At 38.5% G+C, this 13,827-nt stretch overlaps 1 protein-coding gene across 16 annotated transcripts in view; it reads right to left on the bottom strand.

Annotated features, from left to right (window-relative positions):
* The window catches only part of phldb1b (pleckstrin homology-like domain, family B, member 1b), a 75,996-nt gene that overhangs the window by 19,431 nt on the left and 42,738 nt on the right, over positions 1 to 13,827 (bottom strand). For 11 of the 16 annotated variants that reach the window (XM_059514616.1, XM_059514617.1, XM_059514626.1 and 8 more), the window contains 5 exons: positions 4,785 to 5,069; positions 4,251 to 4,397; positions 3,913 to 4,050; positions 3,058 to 3,117; positions 648 to 776 (listed from right to left, as the gene is read on the bottom strand). In XM_059514616.1, the coding sequence (XP_059370599.1) occupies positions 648 to 776; positions 3,058 to 3,117; positions 3,913 to 4,050; positions 4,251 to 4,397; positions 4,785 to 5,069 (759 nt within the window). The remainder of the gene's footprint in view (positions 1 to 647; positions 777 to 3,057; positions 3,118 to 3,912; positions 4,051 to 4,250; positions 4,398 to 4,784; positions 5,070 to 13,827) is intronic. The other 5 variants (XM_059514619.1, XM_059514631.1, XM_059514627.1 and 2 more) reach the window with 3 other exon arrangements.

Genomic DNA, 13,827 nt, shown 5'->3' with positions numbered 1-13,827 from the left:
CAAGTATGCTAATCAAAATAAATATGATATTTCTTCATTTTTTAAACAAAGACTTCCTAGTATGCTTTGTATTTTTGTGTCTTTTTACTTTTTTCTGTGTGGTCTATAGAGAGAAGTTCATGATTTAACCACCAAACAAGTTATGTGCAAAACCTTTGGCTGTTGTAAAGATTTCATTGGGCATGTCAGTTATAGCTGACTGCCTATTTAATGTTTAAACAAATACTAACCTTAAACTTCTTATACAATTGGCTGTACTTCCAGATAAAAAGCATGTTTGTTGATTTTTCTAAACTCTGAACTTTTATTGACTTGCATGATTGATTTGACCAATGAAATCGACTTGCCGGTGGGTTTTGCGCTTAGCTGGTTTGAAGGAAATAATCATGTGAAAGAGGTATCAAAATAAAACTAGCACTACGTTAGTTTCTGCATTAATAGATTAGTAAATTGTTAAGTGTTATTAACATTTTGGCACCAGACAGTAGCATGTAAGAAACCTGAAAAATAGGTTTTGGTGCATTTGGTACATAGACAACCCAAAAGAGCTTAGTTGGGAATGTGTATCTGGATGGTGGGGTCTATAAAGCCAGAACTGTGGGGCAGAAGCAGTCGGTAAAGTGCTGATGTTCCTGATGGTCACTGACCCTCTTGAGTTGTTCCTGTAACTGCTCCCTCAGAGACTCAGGGCAGTTATGGAGCTGGCTCGTCAACTCATTGTACCCATCCTGAAGCCTCTCCAGGGCTTCCCGCTCTGCGTCAACATTAGCCCTCTCCTAGAAAGAAAACACACCATCCGGAGAAGGGGAGAGAAAGAGAACACACAGCTCAAATCCACTCCATGCAGAAGCATCTGAGGTTAGAGGTCACAACAGAGTGGGTGGAGCCAGAAAGGATGAACTCTAAGCCTTATAAAACACTGAGTGGCACTGGACTGTAGACTTCTGTTCTAAGGCATTTCTTGGTTAAAGACTACAGATGTAATGATTTTCCGCTGGTTTAGATCAGATTATGCTTTTTCAGATGACAGGAATTGATTTGTATGGGATCGTCGGCTAGTTTGAAGCTGCCCTTTTTCTTTTCTTTTATCATAAAAAGAAAGATTTGCAGTAGCATCTTAATGCATCAGAAATATTTTTTAAAGTTAGTCCTCTGATATTTCTAAGGCTAGATGTTGAGTTACTCTACTGCATATGGCATTCATGCATTGTGTTCTTTCCAAACCAACATTCAAAGCACGTCAAAACATCAATAAATCAAAGCACAGAAAGAACCAGATTCTGTTTAAGGAACTTTAAAAAGCCATCTTCAGGGATTTTAGGGGAATTTTCTATGCTTGCACAAACACTGCACAGATTGTTTTTGCGGTCGAGATCAATCTAGTACAAATTACAGCTGACCGCGGTAAGGGAAACGGGTTCAAAGCAAACAAACTGATCAATAAAGATCTGAATGAATAAACCAGTTATGAAAAACCAATCCAAAGTATTGCACAGTATCTCTGAATAAAATATTTATATTTTTATATAATTAATTAATCAAAGTTTTTTTTTTCTCTCTGTGGAACACAAAAGGAGAGTTTTGTTGTTGTTGTTGCTCTTTTCTAAACAATTACAATGAATGTAGACTTTAAGCTCTTTAAGGTGCACAGGTACCATACAAGTAGCCTATTATAAAAAAATTAATTGATATAAAAATCTATGAAGTTTTATCAGTTATTATGGAAAACTGCATGGATTTATTCCAATTGAGTCAAATTTATTTTGTAAAGTGCATTTATTTATTTATTTTTTTAATTTTTGTTTTTACAATACATTCTTTCAAACCAACTTTATATAAAATCATGATGTTAATAGATCTAATATCTTAATGTGTCATGCCATATAGTTGTATTTAAAAAATTAGAGCCGAGCTATAATATACAGTAGTTTACATTTTGCGATGATACAAGTAATCAACCAGTTGAGATTTGCTATTGATTGTTCCAACCCTGTATAAGTTTCTTTTTTATGTTGAACACAAAATAAGATATTTTAAAGAATTTTGAAGAACAAAAAAAAGTTGTTTGCCAGCCGCTGATTTCAGTAGTAGTGAAATAAATTGTATGGAGACCATCAACTGTTTGATTATCAGCATTCTTCAAAATATCTTCTTTTATGTACAACATAAGAAAGAAACTCATACAGTAATGAGTAAATGATGACAAAATTTTAATTTCTGGGTGAACTATCCCTTTAACAACATAAATGTCCCACCAGTTTAGTTGTACTGACCACTTTTATGATACTTTTATGTTGTTTTTGCATCCTTTTTGAAGCTGGAAGGCTTCAGTTCCCATTCACTGTAATTCCATGGTGAAAGAACGCCAAGCACAGTGTTCATAATTTCCCCTTTTGCATTCCAGAGACTGAAAGTCAGCCTTATGAAAGTCATAATTTTCATTTATTTGTGAACTATTCCTTTAAGGATCTCTCCAAGAGCATAATACTTGGCGGAATCGAAAAAAGGAGACTAGAACACCCAGAGAAACCCAGAATCTGATGGATAATAAAAAAAAAAAGCTGGAATTCTGAAACAGTGTGCAGGAAAAGGCTTTCTAAAAAGACACCCACTGTAAGTCACCAAGTCTCGCACCACTGGAGCTATTGTCCCTCAAAGCCAGTGTGCTAATCCCAAAGCCTGAGTCTGTACTAAGCTAAACAGTGTTGAACCCGAGGGGGCGAGCATAAGAAACGGAAAAACTGTGAGTGCGGAAAAAAGCAGTGGAGATTAGAGGTTAATGAAGGCTTGTTAGTGTTGCCAAGCTTTGTAGAGGACCTGATGAGAACCACCACAAAAGGAGAGTAAAAAGACAACACCTCTTGTGAATGAATGCTTGATTACTAGACAGAACCTTGGCTTTCTGCCCAAAAACCAAACTAGTGAACTGCATTTAAATGTGACTATCGTCTTCAGATCCTCTATTGAGCAATGTAGAATGACCAGATGTAATGGGAAGTGCTTTGGCTAGTTTAAATGAGCACTTTCACTCTTTCTTTTTTGTTTTTTTGTTTTTACCTGGGGATGGCAATCGAGACCAGAATGGGCCTTGAGTGGCCATCCGACAGAATGGCATGCCTTTAAGAAATGTCAGAGACCAGAAAAGGCTGTTCAGTCCAGAGAGGCTCAACAATATAAAACACAAAACCGTCGGTTGGGGATTTGAAACTCTTAACAATTAAGGTGCAGTCACATTTCAGCAAAATTTTATGTCTGAAGAACAGCTTGCAAGAGCCGTGTTTCCCTTTATCCTCCTAATTGAAAATATGCCTAATGAAAAAACTCAGTTTACACTGCATACGTCTGTAGTGCATTATGGTTGCAACATTGCCACCAATGCTTGTGTTTACATCAGCTGCGCTGGGGCACGTTTAGAAGCATCCCAGAAGCAACTCTCAGCGCTGCTTCACTTAAGATACACGCATACGTCTACTTTGATTAAAATCAATGGCTAGTGCAGTGGCTGCAATTTACGTAAATCTACCAACATCCGTTACCATGACTTATCACGAGAGAGAGAAAGAAAAAAAAAAACGTTTTAGCCGCATAACATCAGTTAATGGAAACGCCATCAATTTGCAACAGGATTTTTATAGACATTTCAAAAATACAGCTAAAGTTTTGAGCAAATATGTAATGAAAACCCGGCTAATAAAGTCACTTTTAAACCAAGCACTACCAACTGAACCATTTGCAAAATCTGTGAAATTCGAGATGATGGTTTTCGACAATGAAAATTCATCAAGCGATGCTAAATATGACCACACCTTTATGGAAACATTTTTTGCTTCCACATGAGAAATGAATGCATTAATGTGTTCTGAAGATGGAGAATTCCATTTTGTGAGCTTTCATGTGGTGTGTGTATCCTACCTTGTCTTTCTCTCTCTGGATGGTGCTCTCCAGTTCGCTGAGTTTGTGCTGCAGCTGGTTGATAATCTCTGTCTCTGCCTCAATTTGCTCCAGCTCGGCCTGTCTCTCTCCCTGCAGCAGAGCTCTTTCCATCTCCGCCTGTCCAGATCAACACGTCAGATAGAGCAATTCTCACACAGGCCACATAAACACACCCGAGAGCTCCATCTGACATTCTCAGTTCCACTATGCATCAAATCCCTCTGCTTCCGACTCTTATCCACTATAATTAGCAAAGGACTTCCTGTATATCCTTCAGTGTATTTAACTATATAAAAATGTTTATGAGAGCTGCTCACCTCCTGTTTGGACTCCTGAAGTTGCTGCTCCAGTTCTGTGATTCGAGCTTTGAGCTCATCTACCTTTGCCAGCACTCGAACCCGCTCCTCCTCCAGGTATCCCAGTTCCAGACGGCCAATGCTGCCCGATCCCAGAGAGTCCTCTGCCTGGATACAATTCACAAACAGTTTATATTATGTACTGTATATATTCACTATTGCTCAAATATTTGAGGTCAGTTAATACTTTTATAAAGTACTTAAATGCTTTTATAGTCTCTCATGCTCACCAAGGCTTTTCATTTGATGAAAATATAGTTAAAACAGTAATACTATGAAACATTATTAGAATTTAAAAAAATTGTTTTCTATTATAATATATTTTGAAAAGCAATTTATTCCTGTGATGGCAAAACAGAATTTTTTGTGTAACATGTTCCTTCAGAAATCATTCTGATGTGTTGCGCAAGCAACATTTCTTATTATTATCAATGATTGAAAATGGTGAAAACATATATAAATTGTTCCCATTTAAAGAAGGAAAGGGTGTCCGACCTGTCCATTTTGTCCATTTAACAGAGCTGCTGGGGTCCGTCTGTCCTGCTGCGCACTCTCAGTGCTACTACTGTCCTCCTTCAGGTTCTCCTCTTGGCTTTCACGATGTCTCTGCGCCACCCTTAGGGAAGCACTGCTCATACTGTCCAAGGAAGGACGTCTGACGTTAAGCCCGTCCCTTGAGCCTAGCCCAGAGACGCCCATCCTGCCCAGATCTCCCGCGGGCCCGTCGCCCTTGTTGTACTCGGCACAGAGGTTCAAGATTGTTTCCAGCCGCTGCCGTTCCTAAAAACACAACAGAGATGAGCTATTAGATGGCAAAAATTGTCCTCACGTTATCTAATTTGCTTTGCGCCAGCCTCTCGCACTCAGCATCCTACTGGTGCCAATCTGAAGAGAGAGGAGAGGAAATAAACAGAAGTGGCACTGTCTGGAGAGACTCTTATCAGGACACTGTCCTCAAGCGAGAGGATGCGGCCCTACTTTAAGCACATACAAACTCCCAGCGCTTGTCAGAACAGGCCCTCTCTTAAGACATACACTGAAACAACTACACAACTACAAAGAACTCATGTACTGTCAGCCTGGGGGGTCTGAATGTGCTAACAGCTGCCCTCTCAAGCCAGTCGGGGCCACCTCACAGACACATTCTCAGTGTGACCTTTGGCCATTTCATGCCATTTGCCCCAGACCGAGGCACCGACTTACCGCTGAGTAACACAGTCTGTATGGTACACAAATGGAAAGAATATACGTTATGTTTACACAGTATCTAGAAATTCTTCTCAGATTGGTTGTAAAATTTTCTTTTGAGGTTACAATGCATTTATCAATTCTGTTTGGGTCATATGAATACAATATATAATAATACAATTTATTGATTTAAATGTTAAATTATTCAGCTAGACATTTAGAATTATTACTGGGAAACCAATGAGCACTTTGGAATTTTGAACATAGTTATAATGGTCACCATGTGTTATATTACACATGGTGCCCATTAACCCTATTTCTAGTAAACTTAATATATATTTTCCATTTGAGATCATGTAAGGGTTGTCTTTATTGTTTTAACTTGATATGGTACTATTTGAAATGTGGTCTGTTTTTTTTTTTTGAAAGAAAGAAAGAAAGAAATGTATTCATTATTCAGCGAGGATGCATTAAATTGATCAAATAGGATATCAAAGAGATTTATAATGCCAAAAAGATTTCTATTTCAAATACATGTTGTTTTTTAACTTTCTATTCATCAAAGAATCCTGAAAATATTAAGCAGCAGCACAACTGCTTTTATAATTATGAGAAGCATTTCTTGAGCACCACATATTAAAATGATTTCTGAAGGATCATGTGACACTAAAGACTGGAGAAATGATGCTGAAAGTTCAGCTTTGCCATCAAAGGGGAAAAAATACATTTTAAAACATATCTGAATGAAAAATACTACAACCCGAATTCCGGAAAAGTTGGGAAGTTTTTTAAATTTTAATAAAATGAAAACTAAAAGACTTTCAAATCACATGAGCCAATATTTTATTCAAAATAGAACATAGATAACATAGCAAATGTTTAAACTGAGAAAGTTTACAATTTTATGCACAAAATGAGCTCATTTCAATTTTGATTTGCAGGTCTCAAAATAGTTGGGACGGGGCATGTTTACCATTGTGTAGCATCTCCTTTTCTTTTCAAAACAGTTTGAAGACGTCTGGGCATTGAGGCTATGAGTTGCTGGAGTTTTGCTGTTGGAATTTGGTCCCATTCTTGCCTTATATAGTCTTCCAGCTGCTGAAGAGTTCGTGGTCGTCTTTGACGTATTTTTCGTTTAATGATGCGCCAAATGTTCTCTATAGGTGAAAGATCTGGACTGCAGGCAGGCCAGGTTAGCACCCGGACTCTTCTACGACGAAGCCATGCTGTTGTTATAGCTGCAGTATGTGGTTTTGCATTGTCCTGCTGAAATAAACAAGGCCTTCCCTGAAATAGACGTTGTTTGGAGGGAAGCATATGTTGCTCTAAAACCTTTATATACCTTTCAGCATTCACAGAGCCTTCCAAAACATGCAAGCTGCCCATACCGTATGCACTTATGCACCCCCATACCATCAGAGATGCTGGCTTTCGAACTTAACGCTGATAACATGCTGGAAGGTCTCCCTCCTCTTTAGCCCGGAGGACACGGCGTCCCTGATTTCCAACAAGAATGTCAAATTTGGACTCGTCTGACCATAAAACACTATTCCACTTTGAAATAGTCCATTTTAAATGAGCCTTGGCCCACAGGACACGACGGCGCTTCTGGACCATGTTCACATATGGCTTCCTTTTTGCATGATAGAGCTTTAGTTGGCATCTGCTAATGGCACGGCGGATTGTGTTTACCGACAGTGGTTTCTGAAAGTATTCCTGGGCCCATTTAGTAATGTCATTGACACAATCATGCCGATGAGTGATGCAGTGTCGTCTGAGAGCCCGAAGACCACGGGCATCCAATAAAGGTCTCCGGCCTTGTCCCTTACGCACAGAGATTTCTCCAGTTTCTCTGAATCTTTTGATGATGTTATGCACTGTAGATGATGAGATTCGCAAAGCCTTTGCAATTCGATGTTGAGGAACATTGTTTTTAAAGTTTTCCACAATTTTTTTACGCAGTCTTTCACAGATTGGAGAGCCTCTGCCCATCTTTACTTCTGAGATACTCTGCTTCTCTAAGACAAAGCTTTTATAGCTAATCATGTTACAGACCTGATTTCAATTAACTTAATTAATCACTAGATGTTCTCCCAGCTGAATCTTTTCAAAACTGCTTGCTTTTTTAGACATTTGTTGCCCCTGTGCCAACTTTTTTGAGACCTGTAGCAGGCATTAAATTTTAAATGAGCTAATTAAGTGGATAAAAGTGTAAAATTTCTCAGTTTAAACATTTGCTAGGTTATCTATGTTCTATTGTGAATAAAATATTGGCTCATGTGATTTGAAATTCCTTTAGTTTTCATTTTATTGAAATTTAAAAAACGTCCCAACTTTTCCGGAATTCGGGTTGTATTTTTTTAATTCTAGCAATATTTCACAACAATATAGTTTTTTTTACTGAATTATAAAATATATTTTTTTTCAAAACAGACTTTTGAATGGTAGTATGCATGTAATATTACATATTTAAAATAAATAAAATCTCTGTTTTTTGAGATCTGCTCTGTCACAAACCCTGACTAGAAAAACCTACAGAGTTAAGGACATAAAATAATTACACATGTTTAAATCAACACCAGAAAAGGAGGATAAACAAAAAGATGCACGCTGCTACTCCAGCAGATTGTATGTGCTCTCTTTGATGTGCTCTAGAGACTTGATGAGCTCAGTGTGATTTGTGGAGGACTGTGATGAGTATTCTCCAAACCCTTAATTAGCTCAACCTGTAATCATCAGCCTCCTGAATCTCCAGGATCACACTGAAACGAGAAACATGGCCGAGGGGAATCAGTTTAGACTGTTCCCATGGCCCTTTCCCATCAAACTAGCAAATTACCTCAGACAGAGAGATGCTTCTATATCAAAAACTAACTAAATCTTTCATCCAAAGTACCAAACTAAAATGTTTTTGGCTTGAATTTAAATTGGTGGCTCAGAGAGACCATTAAAACTGATCCGTTGACATAAATCACTTAAAAACTCACAGCACAGGAGAATGTTCAATTCGCCTTTTTCACACGCAACCGGAAACTACGTCACGCCGGGTAAACGGATTTCCGCCAGAGCTGATACTACGTGTTTTGAAAATGGAGCGGTATTTCACAACTTCTCTCTCGACACTGCCTCGACTCAGATTTGAGGATGTAGACAGAATTGTTGGACGGCACTCAACAGTTAAAGAAACAAGGCTGAGCAAGGGCTATAAATTCTTCGTTGAGGAATTTATTCACAAGTATCAAGGTAAGTTGACAACTATCTCTGGCGTTAGCACTTGCAACATTACGAAGCTATGAATTGCTAACCATTTTTATGTGTTCAGTCTCTAATGTTGTTGATCGCATGGTGGTAGTGAGAGCTAGGTGTTATCGATCTATGAGGAAAAATGAGGAGCCCCACACACTTGAGGTTATAATATGCCTGTTGGCTTATATGAGTTAGTCAGATCGTTCTGATATCAAGTTACTGCGGTTGCAGTATTTCTATTTTTATTTCCCTTTATTTTAGTTTCACCTGTCTTAAGGTTTTCTTTGTTGGTTTTTAGTTATGTCTATTTCATTGCTTCTGCGGTTGCAGACTACAGCTGTATTTCTTGCTTTTGCTGCTGTTTGCAGATTTCAATTAACAGCACTTAAAGGGATAGTTCACTTCAAAATGAAAATTCTGTCATCATATAACGGTACAATACTCACCCTCAAGTTGTTTCAAACCTGTATGAATTTATTTCTTCTGCTGAACACAAAGGAAGATATTTTGAAGAATGTCAGTAACTAAACAGTTTACTGGTCCCATTGACTTCCATAGTATTTTTTCTTTCCTACTATGGAAGTCGGCAGGAGCACTTAGTGGGTGTTGACAAATATGGCAACAAATACTATGAGGGCAACAGAAACTTTTTCAGTATTAATTTACATTTTGAAGTGAATTATCCCTTTAATGTAACTCACAGCATAAAATTACAAATAATTAGCTAAACTATCGTCTTCTCAAACAGGTTTCATTGGAGACAGAAGAGGTTGTTTGTATTTCTGCCTATATGTGCAGCTGTGCAGCTGGTAAAGGGTTGTGCAACCATCTGACAGCACTTTTGTATCAGACGGCCCACTATGTGCAGCTGAATTTGCAGTCTGTCCCACCACCACTGGCCTGCACGAGTGAACCACAGAGATGGCATCGTCCAAGAACACAGGCATGTATTTTTCCTTTTCTGCAATTGGTAAGAACACTATAGTATCAACTCAAACAAACAAGTAAGTACATGTTAACATCAAAGCATTATGGACTAATAATGCACAAGAGTGCAAATTAAGTAACAAAGGTATAAATAAACATCACCCAAGATTAATACAATCTGTTAACTGTTATTACTCATTATTATTTCATAGTGCATAAATGCATAAACTAATGTCAATATATTATATAACCTTATTATGAAGTGTTTCCAGAATACTTTAACACTGCATTTGTTTGTTTTATACTAAGGGAGTCCATCCAGAAGCAGTGAGTGAACTTGTTGTCCTGAAGCCAAAGTCAGTTGGGAAGACTGGAATCAAGTCTACCCTATACAGGGCTTACACAGGTAATACACAACACTGTATGAGTACACGTGTACTCAGCTACAACTTAATGTGTTCAAGACTAATAGTTTGTATTAATTTCTTTAGGTCCCCTTCCAGATCCAGATGTCTTGGCTTCTGGTACAAAACTGAGTCAGATCCATCCCCGGCCTTTGCTGGCACACATACTAGAGGGCATGTCAAAAATAGAGTTGGTCCCCTCACAATTCGGTCCTGTGCCTCGTGGTAGTCCACTTTCATACCAATGTCCCCCTATAGCTGCAGATGTTCCTGTTGTTAATTTCCCCCCACTACCTGTGCTTGGCTATCAGCTTGGCTGTAATTTTAAATATGTGCCCACACACCATCAATCACTTCATCTGGAGTCTATAAAGGTTACCCATTGTTCCGCTTGTCAGATTGAAGAGGCCACAAGACTACAGTCAAAATGTACTGCTTGGGGACAAATGCGGCAATCAAGGGTTACTGCAAGCAGGTTCAGGGAGGTTTGTCATGTACTGGGGGATTCAACTGGTCAGTCATTAGCGCTAAGAATCATCAAGGGTACGAGGCAGACAAGTGCTATGAAACGTGGCCTCGAACTTGAGCCAGATATTTTGAGAAAATATTCTGAGACAGCCAGTGTTATGTGTCCTACCGTGTGGTTTTATTATCAATCCAGAAGCACCACATCTAGGAGCCAGTCCAGATGGACGAGTGTATGATCCATCTGAAACATTCCAATTTGGCCTAGTGGAGGTAAAAAGCACATCTGCTGATAACATTGCCCAGGTTCCATTTATGAAACTACAAAGAGGACAAGCCAAACTTAAAGAGACCCACAAGTACTACTGGCAGGTTCAAGGCCAGCTTGCAGTGACTGGTCTACAGTGGTGTGACTTTGTGACTGACACAAAATCAGATTTCACAATACAGAGGATCTGGCGAGATGATGCCTTCATAGCATCAATGAAAGACAAGCTAGACATGTACTATTATAGTGTTTATATGAATGTGTATCTTTCAGTGTTATGAACAGGACAGTTTCTGTTCATTTTCTGACCTTTGGATTTATTCTTATAATGGTATATATACCCACATTTATGTACAGAATGGTGAATACATGCTTATCTTTTTAATTTGATCTTGTGTAATATATGTGATTATATGTATGCATACACATTTACTAATTCTATATGTATTTATATTGTGTGAATAAAAATGAACAACAGAACTGAGTTGACATTTGTTTTTAATGAATTCTTATTAAAAAAAGCATTTTGTTGTCAACTATTTCATTGTGTCTGTCAAATTATTTTCAGGAAACTTAGTATAAACAATGACAATATACATTTGATCAAATGTTACAGTACAAAGTAAAAAAATAAAAACAATTTATTTAATTATGTTACCATTAAACATTTAAAGTATCACTACTATTGTAAAAATTAACCTCAGTGTAAATATCTCATATTTATTATATTATACATATATCCTCAAGAAACATTGGTCCCTGGTAATTAATCATAAAACAGCAATTATGCCAGATCTGATTGATGCTTCCTGACAAGGTGAGTGGCACAACAGAATCCCAAATGTGGTTTTCCTTGACCCTTCGAATGACCCTTTCCACCAGAATTCTGAGGCATGCAATGGCCTGTGTTTTTTCACAGTCCTGTTTGCTGAACTGCTTAGCACGTTTGAAAGGTGGAATGATCAGTCTAGCACTAACACTGGAGAGCATATCCTCGATTGTGAACCCCTTGTCTGCCATGACCTCATCTCCAGGTTCAAGCAGGTCCAAAATGCCGGACTTCTTTGTGATCTCTTTGTCGGAGATTGAACCTGTGTAAAGCTGGGAGATGAAAGTCATTGCACCACACGGAGCTACTCCAACCAGACCTTTAAATGTTGTAGTGCTCTTGTAGCTGGAGAAGATCTCTGAGTGGAGTGTCAGAGATGTGGGGCTCTCACAGCGGATTTCTGTGCAATCCAGGATGACTCGCAGGTTTGGACAGAACAAACTGTACTTATTTGGCATGGAGAAGCATATTTGTTGCCTGGACATCCAAATAGGTACTGAACCCAACACAAAGAACAGGTAGTTAGCCCAGGTGATAATGGCCCTGCTCACTGTGGCCACGCTTACCCCGAAAATGTCGGCGATTACTTGTTCCTTCAGTCCAGCAGCTACCCGACAGGAATACATGAACAGTTCATCTATGAGCTGGATCTTCCGTGCAGGGCTAGGGCTTGGGAAGGCTTCCTGTGACATCCTCTGTGCCTTAGTCCAGTACACAAGATTGCTGGCAGATGGGCAAACAGATTCCCAGAACACCTGGAAAACTTCCTGTGAGGGAAACTTTGTGTAATATTTCATTGTGTGATCAGAAACACAAAATCTGCTCATTGTTGTTTGTTTCTCTAATGACATTTTCTGCAGCCTAGCCTCCAGGTCTTCAATGTACTGCAGAGCCTCATCTAATGCACCTATAAAAATGTAAAATAGTATAGTTAGCAACTAATTACGTATATTTGTATATATATATACACACACACATGTATGTATATATATATATATATATATATATATACACACACACACTATATATACATATATATATATATATATATATATATATATATATATAGTGTGTGTGTGTGTATATATATATATATATATATATATATATATACATACATGTGTGCGTGTATGTATACACACGTATATATATATACACACACACACACATACATATATATATATGTATGTGTGTGTGTGTGTGTGTATATATATATATATATATATATATATATATATATATATATATATATATATATATATACACACACACAGTCTACACTGTTATCACCGAAATACACAAGCAAAAGTCAACATTAGTGCTTACCAGCAGGTGGGCGTGCCGCGTAGTCATGTTCCTCAATATGACTGGATTCATTGGATGCATCTTCTGTGACCACCGGCTGCTCCTGAACACGTACATCCGCGCCAAGTCGAACGGCAGATCTCTCAAAAGCTGATAGTCTTTGAGGGAGTACATAGAAATTATTCCAAGGGAAACGACTGGGAATGGCACCGACTTTTAGCCGCGAACTTCCTGGAATGTAGTCGTCAGCGGTAAAATGCTGACTGCAGACATACGTGCTGCCTCTCCGAATGACGAACGTAGACCCTTCATCCCGTCTAATAGCGATGACCCATTTCTTTTTTTGGTCTTCGTTCATTGGAAACCCGTGAAAACTCAAATAAGGTTGTTTTTGCTTAGAATTGCTGCACTGAGGGACGCTACAGCAACACCTATTCTTGGTCTCGGCCATTGTTGTTGTCACCGGAAGTAAGTTTACCCGGCGTTGGTGAGCACCGGAAACACAAAACCCGGAAGTGTGAAAAAGGCTTATCACTTATCAGAACAACAACAACATGTCTTCACCTGACAGACCTGTCTCGTCGAGAAAATTACACATCTGAATTACGAAAAGCCCCCGTGGTTTCATTCCTCAGGCCCTGTAACAACCCACAGCCACTTCTAATACTGAAGAGGTGATATCACAGAAAGTTTCTCTCCAACTACAATTTGCACCAATAATTGCTGTATACTATAACAGCTCATTATCTCTGCTTAAAAGCCAAGGGCAACATCTTCCATTTTAGAGATTTTTTGGTCAAAGACTGTTAAGACCTCAAACACAGATTTTCTCAGTTCTAAAAGAGACATTTAGACCAGGACTATACAACAGACCCCAATGTGCACAACACTCATTTATGAGTTTAA

This window comes from Carassius carassius, chromosome 28 (assembly GCF_963082965.1).
Source record: "Carassius carassius chromosome 28, fCarCar2.1, whole genome shotgun sequence".
NCBI classification, from domain to species: domain Eukaryota; kingdom Metazoa; phylum Chordata; class Actinopteri; order Cypriniformes; family Cyprinidae; genus Carassius; species Carassius carassius.
Note: the sequence above shows the minus strand (reverse complement) of the source record. Positions and strands in the feature narration are given on the sequence as shown.